Source organism: Drosophila mojavensis, unplaced genomic scaffold (genome assembly GCF_018153725.1).
Source record: "Drosophila mojavensis isolate 15081-1352.22 unplaced genomic scaffold, ASM1815372v1 contig_231, whole genome shotgun sequence".
Classification (NCBI taxonomy): Eukaryota; Metazoa; Arthropoda; class Insecta; order Diptera; family Drosophilidae; genus Drosophila; species Drosophila mojavensis.
The window spans coordinates 8,267,640-8,294,786 of NW_025318772.1; the positions used below are offsets into that span (position 1 = coordinate 8,267,640).

General features: G+C 40.4%; 1 protein-coding gene across 3 annotated transcripts in view; it reads left to right on the top strand.

Moving 5' to 3' along the window:
* Positions 1–27,147, top strand: part of LOC6575325 (lachesin) — a 148,075-nt gene that overhangs the window by 111,506 nt on the left and 9,422 nt on the right. For all 3 annotated transcript variants that reach the window (XM_015167921.3, XM_044007933.1, XM_044007932.1), the window contains 7 exons: positions 1,398–1,598; positions 9,557–9,697; positions 10,004–10,135; positions 10,581–10,678; positions 21,527–21,756; positions 24,804–25,178; positions 26,125–26,183. In XM_015167921.3, coding sequence (XP_015023407.1) covers positions 1,398–1,598; positions 9,557–9,697; positions 10,004–10,135; positions 10,581–10,678; positions 21,527–21,756; positions 24,804–25,178; positions 26,125–26,183 — 1,236 coding nt within the window. The remainder of the gene's footprint in view (positions 1–1,397; positions 1,599–9,556; positions 9,698–10,003; positions 10,136–10,580; positions 10,679–21,526; positions 21,757–24,803; positions 25,179–26,124; positions 26,184–27,147) is intronic.

Below are 27,147 nucleotides of genomic sequence, written 5' to 3' on the forward strand. Positions count from 1 at the left end.
AATACATAAATTTCAAGTCCGACCTGCTCTAGGCACACTTGATCGACTAGCAGCTATGCTGTAAAAATCATATAAATTGTAGCTTATATTATAACACTTAGCCTATAGTCTAACTCGAAAATTGCTTGTAATTCAGACTTAAAATTTTAAAACCTTTTTGTATTTTATTTTATATCTAATATTTTCTTAAATATTTACTTAAATTGTTTATTTTTCTTCATTTTATGGTATGATTTATTCTCTCGTATATCTTGTGAATGGATAACATGGTGCTAGTTCTATGTAGCTTAAAATTGAATCAGTTCAGGAATTAAAATCAATGGAAGAATTCGATATTTATCGACTTCATGCAATTGATATCCTTTTTTCAACAATAATACTCCTAAACATTGATAAATATTTACAGATCTTTTATTTATACAATGATATAGCTATCAGCAATGTGAATTTGATCGATTCCCTAATATTCTTCCCCATTCATAAAAGTCTCTAATATGCTATATGTATCTCCAAAAAGTAACCATTTTTTCATTCTGCAAATAAACTGATAAATTTGGCCAATTAATGGCATATCATTTTAGCCATACAATGTCATATAAAGCCTTAGTACTACAAATTTCTATAAATTTCAAATATAATCTTATAAATATATAAACATTTTATATAAACTCGCATATAAATATGTATATTCTGTTTATGCTTTCTGCTCACACTCACAAAAGTCTTTAGCCTGAACATGCGTTTTTTAGACCACGTTACATGGGTACAGGGTATAAAAAGGAATCACAATTAATGAGTTCGATGAATGCGCTCGGGTGTCTGTCTGTCCGTCCGTCCTTCCGCCTGCCTGTCTGTCTCTCTGTCTGTCCGTCCGTCTCGGAGTTCTTCCGTGCTGTCTCTTCCTGCCAGGGGCTGGCTGACTGTTGAAAGCCGCTTTTCATTCCCTTTGCGCCCTTCCCCTTTGCCGCTTTGGCATATCGAGTGCCTGGCATATGATTGCAAATGCCGCACATTAGCGGATATCAAGTGGGTGTTACCGAGTGTATGTGTCGCCGCACACCCACACACAGATAAAGAGAGCCTGTGTGTGTGTGTGGGTGGTTGTTGTTGTTGTTGTTGTTGTTGAATCTGATGTGCGCGCTGTGCGCGAGTCCATGCCAAATTGAATTTCTAGCCTTTTAGATCTTTTCAAATGCCTTGTAATTGAGTCATTTGAATTCTGACTTTTCAATTTATACAGCGAAATTGTGCTTCTGCATGTGTGTGTGTGAGTGTGTGTGTGTGTGCGTGATTCAATCTTTTCAACTTAATTTAAGTGATTGCCCCGCCGCATTTACCAATTAAGTCGTCAGATGCGATTATTATGCACAATCGAAACTGATTTCTTTGTATTGCAGAGCCGTATGTGGTTGCCTGGAAGCGTGGGATTGCCATCCTGACGGCTGGATCTGTTAAAGTGACGCCCGATCCGCGCGTTCGCCTCGTCAGCGGCTTCAATCTCCAGATCCGGGACGCCGTGCCACAGGACGCCGGCGATTACATTTGCCAAATTGCAACGATGGAGCCACGCGAAATTACGCACACCGTCGAGATATTGGGTAAGTGGCAAGGGCCCCGAAAAAAGCCAATCAACCCACATTTTTGCAGCTCATATTTTAAGGCTCTGCCCTTGTTATTGTTATGCAAAGCAGCCGAGCGATAGAGAGGGCCATAGAGAAAGAGATGGCAAGAGGAAGAGGGGAAGTTTTTGAATTTTTGGGATAGTTTTATATTTTTATGGCCAAATTTATGCGGCTCACAAATCACTTGGGTCCATTGTGCACATCATTTGGACACCTCTACTCAGCGGGTGCGTGTGTGTGTGTGTGCGGCTCAAATTAACATATCCTTAGATCCTGCGCCTGGCCCACTCAAATATGCTAAGTAGCTGAGCTGCAATTTGGCGGCTTTATGGCCACAGATTCAATAGGCAGGCCAGCATTGGATGGCCAAAAAGCAAAAATGAGGGAAAAATCAAAACTAATCTGCCATTTGCTCCCATTCCGCTGCAGTTTCAACAGATTCCCTTTTTCGGGCAGCGGATGCAAATTCGCCCCAAGCAGCCGCTCCCTAAGGCTCTTAACTACTTCCTGGCCCAACTACGCATTCTGCCTAACAATTTCTCTCAATTCCACTAGCTCTCTGTCTGTCTGTCTGTCTGTCTGGCCGTCTCTTGGCTTTGTCTAGTTCCTGGTCCTTGCTGCGGCTGCTCTTTGCTGCGTCTTCTAATCAGCAATGATGAATAATTTGCATATATTTGGGCTCCATACAATTACAATGTTGCCTTTTTATTTGCATACGCTTGGCCACGCCCCCACGCCCCTACGCCCCTACGCGCCCACACGCCAACGCACAGCTGGCAGTGTTAACACTTTTGGCAACTTTTGGGCGTGTGTGCGGCGCATGCAAATTGCGATACAATTCCCAAAATCTCCAAAGTGTAGAGCCACGATTCGGCAGGATTCGCAGCCAGCGAGTAGTTCGTAGTTGCCTGGCTGCAGTTGTCCTTAAAGATGTCCTTTAAAAACAAGGAGCGAGAACATTATACTCCAATTTTGCTGGCCTATAAAAAATGCGTATTTATTTGAACCGAGGAACCAAAAAAAAAAAAAAAAGAATCGCCGCAGCCAACTTTTTTCATTTGTCATTGAAACTTGGTCCTGGCGCTGATCCTGCCGCTGCCTGCCTGTCCTGGCCTGTCCTGGCATAGCATCGCCACAAACAAACATTAAACAAGCACCACGAGCTGCCTGCCCGACGAGCCGCAAAAAAAAAGTCGATTATTGAAAAGTTTTGTTTATTTTATGTGTTTATTATGCGCTCCGTTTGCCAAATAATGATCATGGCCAGAAATATTTCGTTTATTGAACTTTGGCAGCGCACGTAAATTGTGATCCCCGTCTACCGTCGCCCGTCTGTCCCTCCCAGCTCCTCCCGTTCTCAAAAGGAACTGCCCCACTACCAATTGCCGCATTGTTGTCAAAGGAGAAACAAGCAAAAATAATGCCCTGGCGAAGTTTTTATAGGCTCAGCAGCAGCAGCAGACACCCCTAAAAACCAGGAGCACCAGCCCAGTGAAGGCCAGCCCCCGCCCCGCCCTCAATATGTGCGCGAATATAAATTTCATAAAGTTTGCCTCGCTCTGGCATTTTGGCTCGCCAGCTTTTACGAGCGTAAATTACTTTCGGCCTGGCCTCCACACTAAAGATGAAAAAATAATGTGCGCCTGCCAAACTTTTGCACTTGTCCTGACTGCTCGACAGCGACGCCAGCAGCGCCGCCAGCAGCGACGGCGACAGCGGCCTCAACATCAGCGCACTTACAAAGACATTAGCCAAAGAGAATGGCCCAGCCTGGCCATTCTCTCTATGAGGCAACCGGACCTCACTAACCATAGCTGCCCCACTGCCCCACTGCCCCAAGACTGCAAACTTTGCCAGTTGACAAATCTTTTAATACAGCCGAAAACAGCAAAACGAGCAGAAAAACACACAAAAACATATCCTGAATATATTTCTGGCCTGGCACACATTCATTTACCACATGCGGCTCCTGCTGCTCCTGCTGCTGCTGCTGCTGCTGTTGCACGTGTGTTGTGGCAGCACAAATTGTGGCATATGACGAAGTTGATGCTATTTAAATTACTTATTCATTACATTATCTATGTTGGAATACGCAGAAGGCAGCAGAGCCTAATAGAGGGAGCTAAAAAGAGGAGCTGATTGATTAATGACCAAGTCTATTCGTTAATAAATCAAGAACTGGCTGACCAGAAACTTATTGTAAATGGAAATAGTAAAATCTATATTAAAAGCGGATGGATTCCTGGCTTTATTAAAAGTTACGCTCTCGTTTTTATTCTTCCGACTCAACTATCGACAACCTCTTAGCCATCGATTTGATTAAGTTTCAATAGGTGTATATCTATTCAAAGTTAGCCCTAGTGCTGTTCCCTCTAATCACTATAATTTGAAGCCTAGATTTATTGGCATAGCAACTCCGTACAGGTATCTCCCAGTCGAGCATTCTTCACTTGTTTTCTCTAAGAATGATGTCAGGGTGGTTCCATGATTATTGACTTATGTAAATGTCAAATCTATACAGAGAAAACAAAGCATGAGGAGCATGCTGAAAATAATTTAAATAATGAAAGCCAGTTTGGTATTAAAAAAGTTTTAGAAGTTTACATGAGTGGGATTCAGTGAAACGATAGTCATATCGTTTGAGATTAATACATTTTCATTGAATTATTGGCATTAAAACTTGCTAGAGTAATTCCAATGATGATTAGGTAAGTTTATTTTAAAGCCGATATTCGCAATCAAATCTGCCATGGCTGACTAAATACAGAGATACAAAAAATGTTGATATTTTTGTACTCAATCCAGAGAGCGAATTATAATGCAATTGATGCAGAGTCTCTGCAGTTCAATTCGCAGCGTCTTCTCTCTGGGTAAATTGTAGGTAAAACCGATCGTCTCTGGTTGCATTATAAAGTCTTGTTATTGCAATTACTTTGTGGCATTCATGAAGCGATTTGAAGACGGTGCTCTAACAGACTCACAACTAAACCCTCAGCTTGATCTTCTGATTTGCCAGTCATTGAAGAATGCCTTAACACATTCGAAAGCTTTATCCACAGTGCGTTTTGCTTAAGGGCGTATGATTCATCTACAGCTCCCACTTTATATCAAGCGCGTGTCAATGCCAGCTCTCGACTATTTACTCTGCTTGCTTTCGCAGCCAATTGCATCGAGCTATTAACGCCTTTGTGTGCTGTCCGAATGCGTTGCAATTTGCTTCAGAAATCAGTTGCATCAGCTGCGGCTTTAAGCTGTCGACTTTTTGAGTTTAATGTGCGTTTGCTGTTGACATTATTTCAATTACGGATTGCGTGTAATAAAACCAATTTGACATCTGTCAGCCAAATGTCCATTAGCTCGACTGCGCCACGCCCCATGCTCCACGCCGCACCCCCACCTGGCGCTCAACCGCAAACGTGCCGCAGAACATTAAGTTATGCGGTTGGCATGTGGGCAGCTATTGCGGTCATTCATGCAGCTCGTCATCTACTCAACTTTATTGTTGTCATCGATGTAATATATTGATGTAGCTGCCCAGTGACGTCATCCTCATGCGAATGCTACCTCAATTCATATGGCTGACAGCGCTGGACGTATGTAAGCAGCTTAAAGTCAGTGACATGCGCCTAATTAGCAGCCCGATCGGCGGCCCAATCGATTGGAAAGACTAATTACCATTAGCTAGCTGGTTGGCTGGAAATAGCTGGAAAATAAAAACCACACAATTGTAAATTATAAGGCCAATATGCAAAAACAATTGTGCGCAAATTCACACACGAGAGAGAGAGAGAGATAGAGAGAGGGAGAGGGAGAGGGAGAGAGAGAGCAGCCCCAGCTGGGTTGGGTAGGATTTAATTATGTGCAGCAGCATGAATAACAACAGAAACAGAAATAATAATAATAATAGTAATAATAACCGTGCAATACAATAACAATAGAGACAAGACAAAGGGAAGCAAAAAGAGAGGGAGTGAGTGTAAGAGGGTGAGCAGAGAGGAAGAGGAGAGAGCTGCCATACAATATGCACAATAAAAAAGAGTCGTAGGTAGTTGGCCCAAGTTGCCTTGGATACTTGAGACAAATTACCAACACAATAGGCAAGCAAATTGCAAGGATATGCGAAAAGAGATATGCCGGGATGTGGCAGGATGTGGCAGGATGCGCCCAGCATACCAACAATTAAAATGCGAAGCCAAATACACTTCACAAGCACTTGGGATGCCGTTTAAGTTTTAGCACTCAACTTTGCCAGCCAACTAAGGATTTAAATTACTTAGCAGATGGCTAAGCAAACTCGCCTCCTCTTACACTCCCAGTCGCACTGGCAGTTGCAACTGCCACGCCTCCTTTAAAAACTTGGCTTGTTGCATGCGCCCAGTCCCTATCGAACTATGCAAGTTTTGCAAGCCGCAAAAACCTAAAAGCTGAAGTTACTGCAGCTCGGCCAAATAAGGCATAAAATCAATACAAAATGCACTGCGAGAAATAATGGAGTGGAATTTAAATTCGTTTCAAATTAAATTGAAATTATTGAAGTTATTTACAGAGGCAAAGAAATGTTTATGTCGGAAAACTAAATGCATAATACGATTTGACTTTCCTTAATGAGCTTTCGCTTTGTATTTCATCTCATATATCCTTATTTCACGTTGGGCATTAATTGTAACTTGATATTTCAGAGCTTGAGCTCGTTATATTTTCGAGAACAGCTTGTTAGGCTCTCGAATTTCCCAGGTATTCGAGATTAATGGTGGAGAGTATTTATCAAGTCGATACAATCTTAGCAATAATTTGAGAATTTACTTGAAATCAATTTATATATATTTTACATACTTTAAATTGAAGCGAGAATCATTTCTATGGTAAAAAGAACTTTAAAGAATCTCATTTTCTTCATTTTTCTAAAAAAAAGTCAATCTATAAATTTTTGTAATGCAAATCAGCAAAATAAAGAAATTCGTTCAAAGTCAAAGCTGAACTAATTGTGTTGTTTTAAATCAATTGAAGGAAACCCAAAAATATCTGCTGAAATACAAATAGCTTAAATGAAAATCTGTATCATATAGACAACTCGCATTAGAGCAAAAGACCGTAGAATCCGGCTATAAAGACTCAGTTTATAGCATTCGTACGGCTATTGACGAACTTATATAAGTAAACTTATACGGTTAAAATGTCTTCCGGCTATACCGTTGCGACGGTCCCTTCAGCGTCGTTATAACCGAATTCGACTGTATTCCAAACTCATCTAAATTTATGCTTCTCTTTTACATCTTGTTCACTTGCATCATAAATAATTTCTCAACGAAGCATCTATTGCACTGGCTGTAAATACAATCAACAAATTTCCATGATACAAATTTCAATGCATTGCGACTCTATTTGAATTTATGGCAAGTCTCTCAAGCATATTTATTTCATAAGTTTATTATAGCTGTCTCAAGCATATTCATTTTATTAAACACGTTTTAGTTGCTTAAATCTATTAATTATTTCCAATAATAAATATAAAACTAAAATATACATAAAGATATATCAGCTGCTTTCAACTTTAAACTAAAATTTAATAAAGCTCAACTCACTCTTTGATTTTCGCTGCGTGTATAGCAAACAAATCAATGCATATATATGAGTATTATATATATGCGTGATATAAGTGTGTAAGCATGTATCGGTGAGCTTGTAAATGGCCGAAAGTTCCTTCAAAAGCTGCCGCCGTCGACGTTGCCGTCGCCGTCGTTGCTGCTGCTGCTGCTGCTGCTGCGGATATTGTGGCTACTGCGGCATCGTTTGCCATGAAAGAGCTCGCTTATTAAAATTGTGGACTGCTAGCCCCAGTCTCTGTTCCAATGCCGCTGCCGTTTTCAGTTCGCCCATTACCAGTTCCAGCTCCAGTTCCAGTTCCAAAGGCAGGCAGCCGCAAGCCTCGGCAGCTGGCATAGAGCGGGACGGCGATTGGCATCGCATTAGTCGTCATCTGCATGACATTACATGCCGCAATCCACGTATTACATGCCACACACACACACACGCACACGCACACACACACACATTGAAAATGAACTGCTCTATAAGTCGTCAACTGCCTTACAGTTATGACCATGGTAGCCGGGTACTCAAGCGAGTGCTCGTATTTATTGAATTCAATATGCGCTGACGGCTGTCGGGCATAAAGTCTCACCAAAGCGTGAAATTATTGAAAATATATATATCTAGGCAGAGAGACGGAGAGAAAGAGATGGGGAAGAGAGCGAGACAGCAGCCAGGGGCCACATACATATACATAGTTATAGATACAGATACGAGTGCAGATAGAGACATAGATACAGGCAGAGCCAGAGTTAGGCAGCGCATCCCTTGCTGAGCAAACAGAAGACGACTTCATTGCGAGCGCTCGGTCCCAGAGCATGTCCTTTTTTATATTTTTGCATTTCCTTCTTCTTCTCGTCCTCGTTCTTTTCGTTTCTTTTTGTGGTTTAGTTTTGGCTGTGCGCCACAGTGCCATGATTTATTAGAGTCGCATGCAGATTTGCCAGCACATCATAGACATATCTACATATACGTACAGAAATATGTATGTGTATCTCTCTATGTAGCTCTCTTTGTGATCAATTGTAATTTTCTTTCAAATGCAAATATAGTCTGCTTTGTCTCCCGCATATTTATATTTTTTCTTTTTTTGTTTTTTTTTGGCCAACAATAAATCTTATCGCATCGCATCGCTCTCTGTTATATTTTGCAAATTCGATACTATTTCAGCCACAAATTGCATCAATCAAATGCATTTTGTCACTGAATTCTGTCGGAATGCAGCAACCCCACTCTTAATTCAGACATGTGTAATATAATTCCGGGCGAAAATGTATTTTCCAAATAAATTATGCATGCGTGTGTGCGTGCGTGACTAAATAATACCCTGGCTTGAAATTGTTCAGCGAATATTATAGCTCGACAGGTAGGAGACGTCATTTGTGAATTTTCGACTAGCAGCTACCCTGTATAGAATGCCTATGGCTTCCTAATAATTAAAAAAAAAAAAACTTAATTAAATTATTACTTATATATTTGTATCTCAAATATACTTTCATGTGTTTTACTCTGTAATAAATAAATTTCATGAATAACAATTTAGCCGGTCCTACTCACGTCGATCATAACCCACTTGCTTTCTCAAATGTTTATAGGGTGTTTTTAGCCAAAACGCATCAAAAGCTGAAAATCAAATAAAATTCATGCATAAACCAGGCTTAACTTCGACCCCCAGTTGCCCAGTGTATATAAATATATTTGTATGCCTATTGCCCTAGGGGGCTTGTCGAATGTCCTTGAATGCGACAGCAGGCCAAAGCAGACATAGTCGTAATTTTTAGTTTATTTTTGTTGGCTTTCTCTTGTTTTTCTCTTTTTTTTTTTTGTTGTTTTTTTTTTTTTTTTTTTTTTTTGTGAAAACAGCTGTAAAATAATTTGGCCACAAAAATATAAATAAATGCGAGACTCAAATTAAATAAAATGGCCCCAAAGCTGTGCAGGCCAAAGCCAACAATTGGCAGCTGGCTATATCTCCGTCTTATTCTCATGCTCATTCGCATTTGTGTGTGTGTGTGTGTGAGGGAGGGGGTGGACTAGCTCCACATGCGTAACCGCCATTTTGCACTCATTCAATTTGCATTTGTGCGCATATTTATTCAAATTGTTTGGCGTCCGTTTTTGGTCCTTGATCCTTGGCCAGGGCAGCTGGGCTTTGCATACATTTGCCATACAGCTGGACGCTGGGCACTCATTGTTTTCCAGCCCCACACAAAAGAGAAACAACAGCCAACCAGATACAACTGCCCATTTCTAATGTGTTTTTCTCTGCTTTCCACTTTCCACTTTCCACTTTCTACTTTCTATTTTTCCTGCTTCTGTTTCTGTTTATTTTGGTCTGTGTGCAGTGCCACCGAGGATTCATCACATTAGCACCGGCGGACATTTGCAAGTCAAAAAAGGTTCATCAGTGCGCATTGAGTGCTCGGCCTCTGGTAATCCGACGCCAAATGTGACTTGGAGCCGCAAGAATAATATTTTGCCCAATGGTAAGATTTTTGCATAAGTAGGCCAAAAGGATCCCAGCCAACCAGCCAGCCAGCCAGGACAACGGCGCAAATTAATAGCATCAAGTTTAACAGAGAAACAAAAAGTGCAAAAGTAAATGAATATAAAGAACTTGAACAATTTCCATAAAAATGAAAAGTCAGGAGACAGCTGAAGTGTCTCTCTGTGTGCTGTGTGTGGCGGCTGGCTGGCCTCTGGTCTGTGGTCCATTGGTCCCTGGATCCTTGTAATTGCCTCGTGTCATTTCACATCGATGTGCGCATTTCTTTATCGACCTTTTTTTGCAGGCGAGGAGAAGCTACACTCGCACGTCCTGTCCATTGAGAATGTGGATCGTCATAAGGGCGGCGTCTACATATGCACCGCAAACAATGGCGTTGGCCAGCCCGCATCCAGCCAGGTCGTCCTGCACGTACTTTGTAAGTATCACACACTCACGCACACACACACACACACACACACACACGGCCGCCACAAGCGCCGCTGCACAACAAATTAATTTCAGCTCCAATCGCTAGACACTTCAATTTATTTGTGAACTGATTTCAAATGGTTATTGGCCAGAGACAAGAGGCGAGGGGCGTGGCCGAGTTGCCAATTATGGAAGTGCCTCGCTCCGACTGACACTTGCTTAAAAATTTATATGCAATTTGTGCTGAAAGCCGAATGGCAAAGGTCATTGGAGCAATGCGAGCCAGGCAGCTAATTATACGAAGCCACGCCCCAGGCGCCCTCATTGCGATTTCTATTTTTATTTCGCTTTGTTTTTCGTTCATGTTGTTTACTAATTTTCTTACAATAAATAAACATACATACATATATATAAGCAGATATATCTACATATATCTATATATATATTTGCAGATCCGCCAGAAATCTCCGTGGAGCGCCCCGTTGTCTTCTCGGGCGAGGGGCACGAGGCGATGCTGGTCTGCATCGTGCATGGCGAAACACAGCCTGAGGTATGTTTTAATTAAATTTGCCGCATAAATTTTCATTTACGCGCTGGCGCTCACTTGGACATAAAACAGCACAATTTACCACAAAACCCATTAATATATATATATATATATACATATACATATATATATGTATACACGCCCACGCGTGCATATACTAATTTGCAGCACTGTGTTGCCAGCTGAACAATCGAAGCAAAGCCGCAAAATTGAAAAATATTCTAGAGCGTAGCATACTTTTTGGGGCATCTGTCTTATATGTAGCTTTAATCTTCAAGCGCCGCAGCAATTGTATCTCAATTTTGCTTTTGTTCGGGTGACCGACGAAATGGAAAACCGACAACAACAACAACAACAGCAACGACAGTTGCCAGCACATTAATTAAAAGTCTGCAAAAGGCAAATTGAAGTGCCGCACAAAGCATAATTTTAATCAAACATGCAACGCATGCACCTCATCACACACAATACCCACAAAAAAGTGACAGTGCCAAAAATAGAGACAGCAGAGAGAAAGAAATGAGGCAGACAGAGAGCGAGCGAAAAAAATAACACTTGTCAAATTGTGTGGAAATGTGAAAGTGGAAATACTCTTTAGCTGAGAAATATATTCGATTTACTGCATTTTTGGCAGTAGATTAAAGAGAATATTCTGCAGAGGAATGTTGATTGAAGTTGAAGAGTTGAAGCTGTGCTCAGATATGAACCATTATAGATATTAAAGTAGCACATGAACTCAGTAATTATTGTAATCTTATGTATACATAATTAAAAATTAATTTGATTAAATATCAAATACAACTGATGCTTAAAGAGAGTATTGACTGCAGCTGAAGTTGAAATTAGATATGAAAGCATAGTCATAAATGTTTTACTATGTAAACTCAATTTCATATAATCGAAGATAATTTTGTTGCAAATGCAAATGCAGCTATGAGTCTTATGAAAATTGTAAGCAGAACCTATTCTATCTGGCTGTCATCTGACTATCTGTCTGTCATCTATGTCCATCTATATGTGATTTCAGCTGTCATATGGGCTAACTGTATTCTCTCGCACTTGTCACATTTCGTCTATCGCTTATCGTATATCTGTCTATGTTCTATAAGCTCTCGTTTTGTAGTTTGTCTATCTGCCTATTTGCTCATTTGTCTGTCTGTTGGTCTAACTATCGCCTGTCAGTCATCTGTTTATCTAAGTATTTGGCTCTCTGTTTTTACTTCTTTCTACCTTCTACCTTCAATATGTAGTATCTAGTATGTTCGATGGCTTATAATCTATTATCATGTCTACTGCCTATATTGTCTGTAGCTTATAGTCTATTGTCAATTGTCTATAGTTTATATAGTCTACGTCTTTGCCCTAATATTTGCCCCTTTCTATGCGTCTGCCTATGTTTCTGACTCCCTTTTCTCTCCTTCCCATATGCGAACGCATCCATATCGTCAGGACATGGCATTTCAACTGAATTCCTAGCCAAGCTGAAGTAGAGCTTACCAAAACATGTCTTTGGCAATACCTTAAATATATTTTAAAATACTTTATAGATTTTTTTTTTTTTTTTTTTTTTTTTGCACTTTTCAGCAAACTAAAAGGAAATTAAATGCTATTTATAAAATTAAAATATATAAAAACTAAAAAACTTCTACATCGAAAAAAAAAAGCCATTCACAATGACACATGGGTATGCCAAACCTAATGAAAACAAAAAAAACTTGCATAAGAACCCAGAGACATCTGAAACATTTCACACATCTGCACTCTATGGCATGCTCGAAATGCGTCCATTTTTTATACTCATTCACGAAAGTGAATCAGTATATTGGTTTTGTGCAATGTCCGTCTTGCTGTCCGTCCGTCTGTCCGTCTGTCCGTCTGTCCGTCCGTCCGTCTGTCCGTCTGTCCGTCTGTCCGTATGAACGCAATCTATTTCGGCGCTATTGAAGCTAGAGACTTGAAATTTGGAGCACATACTCGTGTATATCTCCGATTTATAAAGTGTTAAAATGTTCCCGATCTGCCCACTAGGGGCGTGGCAAATCGGAAAATGCATTTTCCGATATACCAGAAATCATATAAGTTGAAGAGCTAGAAAGCTGAAATTTGGTATGTAGGTCCGCGTCGACAACCCAAGATCACAAGATATGGCGGATATATCTCCGCCCATTGGGGGCGTGGCAAATCGGATAAAACTGTATCTCCTAAAGTTCTAAACCTAGAATGCTGACATTTTGCATGTCAGCTAATGTTATGATTCTATAAAGTCTAAAAATAAAATTAGAAGTCTACACCCATTAGGGGCGTGGCAAATCGGACCTGAAGATATAGTGATTTTTCAAATTCTGCTATTTTTTGGACACTATTGATGCCAGAGATCTCAAATTTTGTATATATACTCGGGCTGATCACCCAAGACCAAAAAGCTTTGTCGGATATATGTCCGCCCACAGGGGGCGTGGCAAACCGCAAAAATGTATATCTCCTAAAGTATAATAGCTAGAAGCTTCAAATTTAGATAGTTGAGTTACTGGTAGCCTCCTCTATCGATTCCCCAAAAAATAATTTTTACGCCTCTTTAGGGGCGTGGCATATCGAAAAATACCCTGTAATTTTCACTTTTTTTGAGAGTAAGCATTCAAACTTTGCAGTTAGGGTACTGTTATCTCGTTCTAGAAACTGACCAAAAATGAGGTGTCTACGCCCAGTAGGGGCGTGGCAAATCTGAAAAGCCTGTATATTCTACAGTATTAGAGCGAAACTTAACTACTAAATTGTTGATGGGATGTGAATGAGTATTCCGCAGTCGGTAACGTCCGACTGCAACGTTCTTACTTGTTTTTATTTTAATCTGCGGCACATTTCGTCAAAGGGACTTATAATACCCTCTAAAAGGGTATTATAAAGCAACAGAAATACGCTTGTCTGGATATGTTAACATACACATATAAGATTATATATATACATATGTATGTGTATGTATGAATATTTACGCTGCTGGCCAATGCTTCCTTTTTATATTTTTTTTATAGAGAAGTATTTATATTTTTTGTGCTGTTCGCCTTTGCCGACATTTAAATTAATGCGCTTGGCTATAATTCAAAGTAAAATTGCGGAAGTTGCCAAAACGGAAGTGTGAAGGGAGAGAATGCCAACAAGAAGAAGACGCAAAAAATGCCAAGCTGAGCATGTAAAAAAATGCCATCACAGTGAGTGAGGAAGAGAGAGGGCTAGAGAGCGAGAGAGCGAGAAAGAGTGGGCTATATAATGACTGAAGACCGCAAATGTCAATGCTTAAAATTATACAGCCTCGGTTCGCCTCACATTGCAGAGCGAATGACTGACCAAGCTCTATGAACTGCCCAGTCCATGGGGCTAGAACCAGCGCCTGCCTTCATCCGGCCGTTGTTCTAGGAATTTTGGGGGCGTTGCATTACGTTTTTATGCTATTTAATTTTTCACAATTTTTGTTTTGTTTCTGTAGCCACAAAAGAGTTGACTTCGCGCTTTCCCAGTAAAAGCGCCAACTACTTATTTACTTTTCCCCCTCTCTTTGTCTGCCTCTGTCTCTCTCTCCCTATTCTTCTTTCTTTTTTGCTGTTGCCGTCCTTTGTTGGTGCTGCTGGACACATTTCATTATACAACGACAAGTTGCCTGCCGTCCGGCTCGATTTGCAGATGGACATGGCATTTGTAGTCTTTGGGAATGGCATTTCCGCATGCAATTTTTACTAGCTGCCACGCCCCCAGTCCGCCTTTCTCCCCTCTCTCTCTCTCTCTCTCACATTGTTTGCCTGTTTTATGACTCCAGTTGAATGTATAGAATTTAACGCTTCGTTCATGCCACACGCTAACGAGGCCCCTTCCACGGAGAAACTTGCAACTTGCAACTTGCAACAGCTCACAGCGTGTGTCTGCATTTCAAAAACGCAGCCCGAAATGCCCTCCGCCCTGCTGCCCTCATGGTATTCTGTTGCCTCGCAGCTAAACAGTGCGCATCGAAAAGTTCTTAAACTCGGGCACATCTGAGGTGAATAAGAATTAATTAACCTTTCATTTGTAGTTTGTATATGAGCAATTGTTTAAGGTATGTAAAATAATGAAATAATAAGGGGTTGCTTAAAATAGACATATGAAATTTTTTATTTTATTTTATTGTATTTTATTTATTTATTTTTTTATTTCTTTTGAAAACTGTTTTAAGATTAAAGAGGCTGGTTAGATATTTGGTCTTGTTCCAGAAGTTCTATTGGAATACAGAATGAGAAGAGTCAAGAGAAAATTGAATAATATAAAATAAAATGGAGACTGCAGCATGCTCTAGGGTTGCCTATATATTTATAGTATAAATCAAGACTTCGGCATAAATGTTTTTAGTGCATTTATTCTTTATTCTTGATTATCAAATTCCAAATGCTTTTGGTTAAATTTTGTTGGTCTGTACGGCCGTCAATAAGCATATAGAGATTATTAATATTTGTAATAAAATAAATAATCTGTGCTTATTCCTAACTAAGAGGAAAAGAAGCCTAACAGGTGTGTGTGTGTGTGTGTGTGTGCGTGTGTGTGTTTGTGTGTGTATGGATATAGATCAAAGAGAATGCAAGGCCTGAAAATTGGCTTAACAACAAATACTCTATATTATGCAAATATGTAAAAGGTATATTCGGTTCACTAGCATCTCATCTATATAGAGTTAGATAATTTGCATGCAAATTGTGCAGCACAATGAGAAATCTTATTTATATTGAGCTCATCATTTGTCTTGCATTTCATTTCTAATTAATTCGGAAAATTTGTGAGTGCCACAATATTTGTGGCTAATAAAGGAGTCGACTCTAATGCAGCAGCTGATCGAATCAGATACTAAATTCAAAGAATGCAGATGTGCCTGATGAATTGATGAATTGCTGCATTGTTGGGCGAACGAATATGCCCTGATTGATATTGATTGATGCTGCGTGGCGCATTTTTAATTATGCTTTTGACAATGGCTCGCCGCAACAATAAGCCAACTGCGGCAAAGTTGCCGAGGTGCTGCATGCATGCTAATGCCGCTGCCATTGAGAGCTATTAATAATTAAGCTTTAAAGGACAAACACACCTGCAATATGAGTGTGTGAGTGAGAGTGTGAGTGTGAGTGGCACTTACATGTGTGCATATTTGCATATTAATTAGGAACTGCGGCGCAGGCTGTGGCAGATTCATAATCCATTGATATATATATTGTTGATTTTTTGCATAATGAATACCATAAACAGGCAGCCGCCGACCCCGCCCCCCCGCTGAGTGGCAGCTGGCGAGGCAACATTGTCATTAGAGCAATTGTCATTAACATGATGAGCGACAGCAATGAGACAACATCATTATCATTGCGAGAGGCGAGCGCATTGCCGTTGTCATCGTTGTCATCGATGTCGTTGGCAGGCGCATTAAACATGCAGCCGCATTTGACACAGCTATCAACAGCTAACAACCATTAATGGGTGTTGCCTGTACAGGCCGACCTACCCCCATAGCAGCTCCACTCTCCACACTCCACTCGCCAGCTCTAGCTGCAGCTTCAGGGCGCCATGCAGCTTAATCGCGCTAGTCCCGGCCATGGTCGTTGTCATTGCTTTTAATTATTTTCCAAATTAATTTTCAAATTGGTAATTTTCTTCCCATTTGACACACACACGCACGCACACACATGCACATGCATATCACATTTTGATAGAGCTGCGATCTCTCTCTCTCTGTCTCCTTCTTTTCAGGCCTAATGAGTTTTTATGCTGTCAGCGTGTGTGTGTGTGTGTATGTGTGTGTGTCTGACACAGTAATTGACTGCAAGTTTTGCCTAGTTGTAAAACAGTTGCGCCCTCGGCGTCTGCTCACTCGCATATTGTCATCCGGAATTGGGCGTATTTCGAGTGCCGATGTCGAGCACTTAATTATCCTGATTTTATTAGGTTTAACTATGCATTCGATTGCGCTCAATTTGAAATCAATTTCAAATTTGAATTAGCCCGAACTAACAATGATTGACTAGAATTTGTGTAGCTTGTGTTTGCCCAGAGTGCAATCATAAATACTTTTGAGCATAATCGTGATTCGATGTTGCTGAGGCTAAGTTTCTATTGAGCCCTTCGATTTTGGGTAAAGTATTGTGAACAACTAGCAGTTGCTATAGAAAATATATCTCCTACGGGGATATATACATGCAATGGACTGTACGTTCTTCAGTCTGTATCAAATCAGTCTGATTAAACTAACTAACTATGATTGCAATCAGTCAATCAAGCAATCCATAGTCAATCAATCAAAAATTGGAGTTATCGCATCAATCAGTCAGTTTTAAAGCTGCTCATCAATTTTTTAATTGCGATCAATCAGCTATTCAGGTTTCCTGTAGTCAATGAGTCATTCACTCCATCAATCAAGCCCATTTCATTCATTAATCATTTATTTTGTCATTTTGTTAGTAGGTCAATTAATATATCTTTATCTATCAGTTAGTAAAATAACTTGCCATAAATGTATAATTTTTAATCAATCAATAATAAGACAAATACTCCGTATTCTAGTCAATCACTTCGTAGGTCAATCGCCTAGTTATCCATTCAGTCATTCAACCAGTCGATAAACAACCAAGTGCATCTGCTTCTGCATCAATTTCTTAAAAAGTCAGTCAATCAATCAATAATTCTTTGTCAATCACTCAATCAGTCACCCAGTCAATCGCCTCCCTTAGCCCACTTTACCCCACATTCATAAATTCATAAATTCATTAAACATTAAACTCATTATTGATTTGTCTAAAAGTTATTTCATAATTAAATCAAACTGAAAATCTGTTGACGTAAATATTAAGTTTGATTGAACTTCAGCTGCGCATTTAATGATTCGCATTTTATTTGATTGACTATGCAGTGAAAATATGTCGATTAATACGGCATTATTAATGCTTTATTATCGCAGCGCTCGATAATGATGTTGACGCGACGCATTAATCCGAATATGAAGAGTCGCTTTTGAAGTGAAATGAAGCGAATGCTTCACTCGCTGCGCTCATTTGATTTTTAATTAGAGCCTTGACACTTTGGCCTGTTTGCCTGTGCAATGCGGAAATTAACAGTGATTTCGAAATGATTCGAGTACAATTGCAAATTGCTGACGTGTAATTAATTGCGACAAATTATTTATTAACCAATTTCTATGAGAGTTTGCCAACCGAAAGAGACAGAGACTGAGAGAGAAAGAGACAGAGAGAGAGAGAAGGCTGAAGTTTGGGTTGTTTGGATGGCAATCAGCCAGCTTAAGTCAATTGTTAACTATTCAGGGCGACACTAGCAAAGCGAAGAATGAAAAGAGAGAGCGAGGGAGAGAGAAAAAGAAAGAGTGAGAAAGAGTGAGATATATACAAACAGTTGTGTGCGTGCTTGGCGTTCCACGTTGCGTATGCGTAATTATTTGCTTTGTGCCTAACGGACAGGCTGAGACCCCAACTGAAGCAGCACTCGACACGCAGCTGCTACACACACACACACACACACACACCTAACAACACTTTTCCGTTAACAATTTCCGCTTTGGCACCCAAGTGGGAATTGCAGCATTGAGCGCCAAGTCAAAGGAAAGAACAGCAAAGTCGCAGCTGAAGCGAAGCTTCCATTTCGTGTGCCTGATTAGTGTTGATTGGCATTTCTCGCTTTGCTGCTCATCAATGCTAATTTTCGTTGCTGCTTATTCTTCTACTTTGGTTTTCTTTTCTGCTGTGCCGTTGTTGCTGCAACAAAGGCAGCTTGCAAATGGGAGCGCAAGATGCCAAAGATTGATTGGCGTAACATTTTGCCCTGGCGTTGATACTGATGAAGTGCCCAATCAATTGGCTGTCCAACAGGCTGCCTCACAGCTACACGCATTTGACTCAATGTGCGGAATTTAATAAAGCAAAAGTAATTAATGCATTTAGACAGTGGCAGGGGGAGAGGGGGAGCCAGGGCAAGGATAGGGAGTGAGCGAAAAATATGAAATTTGGAACTGTTTAGTGCCGTGTCAACACTTACGGCTCGTTACGCACGGCTGAGCGACAGGGCGGCTGCTGATGATGTTGGCCGTGGCTGATGAGCGTAGCTCAAATAAAGGCAAAAGCGTAAAATCAACAACGGGCCACGGCAATAGCAGCAGCAATAGCAACAGCAACAGCAACAGCAACAGCAACGGCTGCGGCGAGGCCAACAAAAGGCATGGAAAACGCAAACATCAACATTTTCCACAAATAATAACAAACATTTATGGCATGATGGCATAACTGTAACTACACACACGTACGCCAATATCTGGATGTGTGCCTGTGTGCGCCTGATATATATATGACAACACATGTGCAACGTTGACAGCCATTTTAATGGAATATGCGCCAAAACAGCGCCAAAACTCGGCATGGTCAGAGAGACAAGCAGCAAATGTGTTTGCCACATGGTTGGACAGCAAATATATAATGCCCGAATGACAACAAAAAAGCATACACACATATGTATACATACACACACATAGAGACAACAGTTATGGCCATTTATAGCATAAAAAATGTGCCTCAAGTACAATTGCAAATATTTTATATAATATTATTGTCAAGAGCTCCAGTCCCACAAGGCCATTTTGAAGTGTTGCCAGAGATGTGAGGGAAACTAAGTTGGGGCTTAGATAAATAGCCCTTATATACAAGAAAATTAACACTTTAATAATAATATATTTCTTCATATACGGCAAGATTTTGAGATGTCCTCTAAAACAATACAAAGTTGGTATTAGTTAAAATATTAAAATAATTTGATTTTATTTTATTGAAAAAGAAAATTTGATTGAGTAATACTCAAGTTTCTTTTTATATATAATAATTTAAATTAATTTTTTATTTATTCTAAATGTTTTTAATCTCAGAAATAAATTTAATTTGAAAGTGTTTTCACTTTTTTATATATTTATTGTTTAATTGCCCAGAAACTGAAGTACTCCAAATTTATATGCAAAATATTATTTATTGCAAAAATAAAACTAAAGTTAATTTTTATATTAACTAGACTTCATTAACGTTTTTTTTTTCTCAAATTTTTTATTCTTAAAAAATGTATTATTATTTAAGTTTAGCTTCCCTCAAATGCGTACCACATCTGCTTTTGTGACGCACACAAACTTATCTAAGCCACTGTGCACCACGCACGTTCACACGCGTCGATTTTTTCTTCGTATTTGCTTTACTCTCATTTGTTTTCTATACGTATAAATTTCTATATAAAAATAGATATATGTTTGTACTCAGTTAGGAATGAACTTTCAGCTGAAGGTTTTATGTTGTTGGGACTCTTTCTCCTATGTTTTTGGTATTTTTTGGCGTCGACCTTCTTGTTGGCATGTGAGTCATGCGTGGAGCACCTGCTGCCTACCCGGTTTCCGTGTTAATTCGTGCGTTGTGCCCCAAAACGCGGCATCTACCCAGCGCTGGCCTGTCGGAGCCCTGTCAAAGCGCCCATGTATGTATCGCACACATGTGAACAAACAGCAACCAGCAGAGTCGGCGAATATCCAGGGCCTAGAGCACGATTCGTTGCCAGAACACGCACAAGAAGGATCCCCCGTTGCGGGGCCTATCGGCTGCCAGGATATCTCCTGTCTGCCTGCTGCCTCTACTAGTTAGTCCTGGGCTGCGGCTCGGTGTTTGCTCGGGATGCGAGCGCACTTGACATACGAAACAGGTTTCTGAAATATATACACATATAAGTTATGCGTATATATAGCTTCAGTTGTCAAAATATTCACAAAAATTAAGAAGCCAGCGAAGGGAAAGCGGGGCCTGGGCAGGTTTACATATCATTCATTTCCGCCAGACAGCCTCTGTTCAAGATTTATGAGAATTTATTAACAAAAACATTAATTGAAGTGCGAAATAATTAACTCTTTCGCATGCAGGTGACAAGTGAGCTAAGGAAATAAAGTAGAGAACCTGATGAAATGGTGGGTAGAGGCACATAAAAGAAATGATATGGGAAGAGAAGTGTATAATTATAATTACAATACAGAATGAATGTAATATAGATATAGTGGAAGTAATTAAAAGAGATAGGCAAAAGTTTTCAGTAAATTGAATCACGGTTAGTCCATAATTATAAACATATAGTAAATGTATGTATATATAGAATGTAATTGTCTGAAGAAGCACCAACCAAATGGCTACTAAATAGAACTTAATTTAATCTCACCTCAAACTTGCTAAATTCTTATATATAAAAGTTAAATCTTATTAAGCATCCATTCAAATTAATATAACAATTGCAAATATTATTCTGCTTTATAATATAACTTATAAAAAATATTTAAATTTATTATTATTACATTTTGAGCACACTTCAGTTAAATTTCAAGTACATGCTATACTGACTCATTATACTGTCTCCACTGCTGACGATTCAGTCATATACTTTAAGAGCCCATCAGGCAGTGGCATGTGATCTATTGAGATTAATGATATCGTCTGCATAATCGAGCTATTCGCTATTTAAGCGAATCCCATTCAATGCTCGAGTGCTTGAACGGCAGCGAAGCCTCTGCAATTGCCTGTAAGGCGATAGACGTGAAGGCATTTGCAGCAAATCACTTGAACTTTCTCACACCTTGTCGCGCACAGCTCATCGCACACACACAAAAAAGACTCACACACACACACACACCTACACTCAGATCATTTACTCATTGCGGCTCTATTTCAATGTTGAGAGTTAACGCTCTTTGAATTTCAGCTCGTGCTCGTGTTCGAGTTACGTTAAGTTACGTTGCGTTACGTTACGATTGACCAAGTTTTCAATTATTTACAGGTAATTTGGTTCAAAGACACCATGCAATTGGACACCACCGAGCGGCACATCATGGAGAATCGCGGCTCACGTCACACGCTGATTATACGCAAAGTGCATCCGCAGGACTTTGGCAACTATTCCTGCGTGGCCGAGAATCAGCTTGGCAAGTCACGCAAAACTCTGCAGCTGAGCGGAAAACCGAATGTTGCCGTTTTTAATTCACCGGCAATCAGTCAGTACAAGGACAGGTAAGAATTCACCATGTCAGACAGCCAGACGGACAGACGGACAGACAGACAGCGGGAGACGTCCAGACACGTGCGCGTTCACGTGGCTACGTGCCACACACACACACACATACACACACGCGCGCACACATACACTGTTAGATAAGTGCTTGACTTCAGTTGAGCCAAGTTAACTTTTTGTTGAATTGAGAGAGCCTAATTAGCGCAGCTCAGATTTACACGGCGGCGTATCCGTAATACGACACGACGTATACGACGTATACAAAAAAAAAAGCTGAAAATGAGGGAACATAACAAACAATGATTTAAGAAATGTCAATTTTTTGTGCAGTGTATATTGAGACGGTGGCTTTATTAGTTTCATTTCGTTGAATGACACACCATGGACTGTAGGGACAGTGGGCCAACTGCTCGTATACGTAACAAATAAAACTTTTAATTGGATTAGCTGTCATCAGACGAGCACACACACACACACATACAATCAGACGGAGCAGACAGACACTGAAACCCACACATGGCTGAGAGGACAAGCAGCCAAGCGACAAACAAGCTCACATCTCACTGTCAGACACACAGAGTGTGTGAGAGAGAGAGAAGGAGAGTGGGAGAGAGAGAGAAGGAGACTGGGGGTAGAGTGGGCAGTGGGAGAGGTAGACAGACAACGACATTGCTATAGACCTAACAAGCTGCCAGCGAGTGGCATTGGCACCTTTCAATAATTCAACTTAAATTAAGTTCAATAAACTAGAAAAAAGAAGAAAAACTGCTGAGAGAAACATATAGAAATTGCCATTGGAAATGTGTAAAATTGAAAATGCGTAGCCAAAAAAGGTCGAGCGTATCAAATAACTCAGATATAAACAAAATGAAATTCCAAAACCAATTTGCTCAACAAATGCTGCTGCTGGTGCTGCTTGATACATGAGCTCAGGCATTTTCCTAAAACGAACAAAAGATTACGAATTCATGTTCATTTTCACATATATTTAAAAACTATATCAAAATAACAAAAAATATATACATGTATATGAAATTTCAGTGTGTATTAAAGCGAAAACTCTGCAACCTTTCCTAAATTCTTGTTTACTCTTAAGCTGTTTAAAGTTTTAAACTCATAAACTTTTATCAAATTAACATTTCATAATGTAATGTAGCGCATAATAGTGTAATTCATGTAAATTCATCCCAATTTAAATAGTGTAAAGTGAATAACGACCTGAAATACATTGTGCTTTTATCTATATATATTTTTTTATGTATAGGCACCCAGAAATATATTTCAATTAAAAAATATTAATATTTTATATTAAAAAAAAAACAAATTAATTTATTTACTTATGCTTTTTATTTTAATTTTAAAAAAAAAATCAATAATTCGAAATTTATTAAATATTTTCACTTATTGCACTTTGTCGCTTATTTATTTACGTAAAATTGATTTTAATTTAATTAAGATGAGACATATTAATTAATAATGAATTCATAATGAAAATACAGTATTATTTATGCCAGTTAACGAGCTACTACTGTTAGCACGTTGCGTATACGCCACGCATAACAAAGTTTCTCTAGACAAACACGAGCGAGGGCAATGGGCAATGGGCAATGGGCAATGTGTCTCCCTCTCTCCCACACTCTCCCTCTCTCTCTCTCTCTCTGTGGGTTTGTGTGTGTGCTAACGGAACTGTATTTTATTTTTTTTTCTGGTTGATGCTGAACGAGATTCGGGTTTTGTCAACGCAACGCTGATTTCATTTGCTGCTCTGCCCGGCTCGAACCGGCCCGGCCCGGAAACTGCTGCCGGCAATTAAGGCTGCCAAATTGGTGGCCCATGGAGCCAGAGATATAGTAGCAGCATACGGGGGGTGGGGGGAATGTAGGCCACAGGCTGGCGCCAGTCGTTGAGTCTTCAATTGTTCATAATCATTTTTATTGCCAGCCTTACTTTGATGCTATATGCGAAAAGTTGGCCCTGATTGGCGTTTTATGTTTTTATTGTGCGCAGGACTTCAGGTTATTAGTTCATATGGCTCAATAAGCATGCAAAACAAAAACAACAGGAGAAATGTAGAGTAAAAAAAAAAGTGGAACGGAATGGAATGGAATGAATGAAATTACGCACATTGAAACCGAAATAAATGCCAAACACAAGCAGCAATGGCACACAGATCCTTTGGCATTTGTATAAGTTGGCTTGTTTATGGCCTTTGGACCCCGCGACTCCTCAGAGTGCGGGCGCGTGCTCCTCCTCTCTCTCGCTCTCTCAGCTGATTAGCATTCAAATTGTGTGCCGAGTTTATCGCAAAGCAATGAACTAGCGCCTTTGTAATGCGAAGGCGAACTCTGAGTGGAAATGGCAGTGGGAGTGGCAGTGAGAGTGGGCGTAGGATTGGGGGTCGAAGGACAACAAGGACACACAAGCGCTTTGCTTGTAATTAGTTGTTTACTCGAACGCAGCTTGAATAGTTTCAACTCATTCTCTCTCCCGCTCTCTCTCTCTCTCTCTCTCTCGATTACCGTCATAAATACTGCCAAAGCTGTTGGCAATTGTTGGTGCGAGGCTGCTGTTGCTTAAAGCGAGTCTTTAAGACTGAGGCCAATGGCCAAAACTGCAGCTGGGCATGGCCGGCTGTTAGCCTTTCGGTTGAATGAACGAAACGCATTGTGCGCACGACGAAGGACAAACAAAGGGCCAATAACAAAAGCAGAGAGTAGCAAAGCAGCAGCAGCAGGAGCAGCAAGAGCAGGAGCAGCAGGAGCAGTGGTAGCAGCAGCAGCAGCAGGGACAACAACAACAATTGCTTTATGTGCGATATCTTAACCCCAGCCATTGTCAGCATTGATTATGTTGCTGTTGACGCAGCAACAACAGTTGCTGCTGTTGCGTGCTGACTGCAGCAACATGGCTTTATATCAAATTTAACAATTACATATTGATTGAGTCGAGTCTTAAAAATAAATCTGGCGCCAACTGTTGCACGCAACCAACTAACTCTCTCTCTCTCTATCCCTCTCTCTCTCTCCCTCTCTCTCTCTCTGCTTAGATACAACATCTCGTGGACAGTCGACTCCCACACACCCATCGAGGAGTACAAGTTGTCCTTCCGCAAGCTGCCACAAGGACATGAGGTCGTTGACAATGCCATTGACTCGCAATCCTCATCGTCATTGTCCTCGTCCTCCTCCTCGTCGTCGATGTCTTCGTCCTCGTCTTACGGCAGCAGCAGCCACAACCATCGCATCGCCAACAACTTGGCCAACTACGGCGGCTATGGCAATCTGATGCGCTGGGGCCACAACGATTGGCGCGATGTGGTGCTGCCCGCCTTCCCCCTGTCGCACCACTACTCCCAGGGCATGAGCTACATGGTGCGCGGCCTGGATCCCGATCAGCAGTACGAGGCCACAGTGCAGTCCCGGTAAGTAAAAGCCAAGCTCAGCTATGCGCTAAGACTTGGACCGAAATCGAAAAGCAAAATAGGCAGAGAATGCCCTTGAAATGATTATTACGCAATACGAAGATTTTCATTTAAATATATAGAGATATAGAGACAGTGAGTATATAGATAAATATTTAGATGAGTACATAGATATGGATATGTATGGGTATATAGATATAAATGAGTGTATAGAGAACTCTTAAACTACTCCAAATAAAAGCTTTGGTGCTGCCTAATAAAGAAAGAAAGAACTCTTTTTCGTATTACAAAAGCGAACAGAAGATTACTCTGTTTATGCATATCATAATTGGAATAACTTTATACTATTCATATTTAAGAGGCTTTGGTTCTCTTTTGTCAGCTCTGCTGGGCTTGGATTGAATTCTCTTTGCTTTCCCATCATCACATTCTAGATGAGTATCGATTGGACTGCAGCTGAGTACCGATAGTTCCATTCTCAATTGACCTACCATAGATACCCTGTCTTCAAGCATACATTATTTACTTGAGCTTAGGCCGAGCTTAATAGAAAACAAATTTAGTTACTGCTGCAAACAAAAGCACTTCAAATACAGGAAAGCTGAGAGCAATACACTTTGCAAGGATAATTCAATGATTGTACACAGCTCATATGTATTCAAGACTCATATTTCAATAAGCTAAGAGGCTTTTGCGAGACTTTACAGTGCCTGCCCTCTGTACAGCTCCGCTGAAGCTATGCAACAATCAGACAATCATTCAGTCAGTCAGTCAGTTAATAAGGTTACACACACACACACACTCTCTCTCTCTCTTTCTCTCTCACTCTGATTATATAATATCTGTATGTGCAACCTATGCATTTCGATATATGTTGCACAATGTTAATTCTTGCAACAAAAGCATTAATATGTGCCACAAATTCTTGTTGCATATCCATTCACAGGAATCGCTACGGCTGGAGTGACTTGACCAACAGCTTCTTCTTCTCCACATCATCAAATGGTAAGTTCTTGGTTCATAAACCTCGCTCTCTTTCACACTCCCAGACTGGCTCTATCTATCTCTATCCAAACATAAATATAGCATAAATGTGTATAAATAGCATATCATATTTTAAGCCAGGCGTATGACATGCTCCCAGATCTCTCTCTCTCTCTCTCTCTCTTTCACTCTTTGTGTGTGTGGTACAGCTTATGCCACACACACCCACATAGAGAGAGGGAGAGAGACATGTTCTTGCATGCGTCTGGCGCTTATGCAACACTTTATTTTATTAAATTTTCAAGCTTCAGTTGTTTGTGTTCGTTTCTTTGTGCTTATGTTTTTGTTGTTGTTTTGTTGCTGTCCGCATGCATAATAATTTGGTATTAAGCGCTACTTGCGCTGATAATCCTGCAAAATCGCCATGCCGCATCATGAAAATCGCTTTACATGCCACATGCCACATGCCGCAATGCAAATAGTGCAAATCGTTGCAGTTTAATGCATTGCGCCGCATCAAACCGAAAATAAATATTTCCCAGAATGAAGTGAATATAAGTGAAATTGCGTATACGCCGTGGAGTCTCCACTTCGATGCAGCACGACTAATTGCTGCTAGCTTGAGCTTAGCATAATGAGCGTGAAAAATCAAATAAGCACACACACTACAGAGCACTAATTGCATGTACACCCACACACATACACCCACACACGCACACACGCACACCCACACAGCTGCACATCCCTTAAGAGTTGTCGCTGCGGTTATAAATAAACAAAGATGCGGGGCGTCGATTGGGTTTTGCGTTTGGGCTGCAGGTGGATCGCATTTAAATGCGCAAACGAAAACCATTTATATGCAAAACTATTGTTGCATTGCATACTGAGTGAATGCCGCAGTGGCAAGGTGCCACGGCAGCCAACCAGCCAGGTAGTCGACCAGGTACTCCGCCAGGTAGTCAGGCAACGGGCGCTGGCTGTGTGT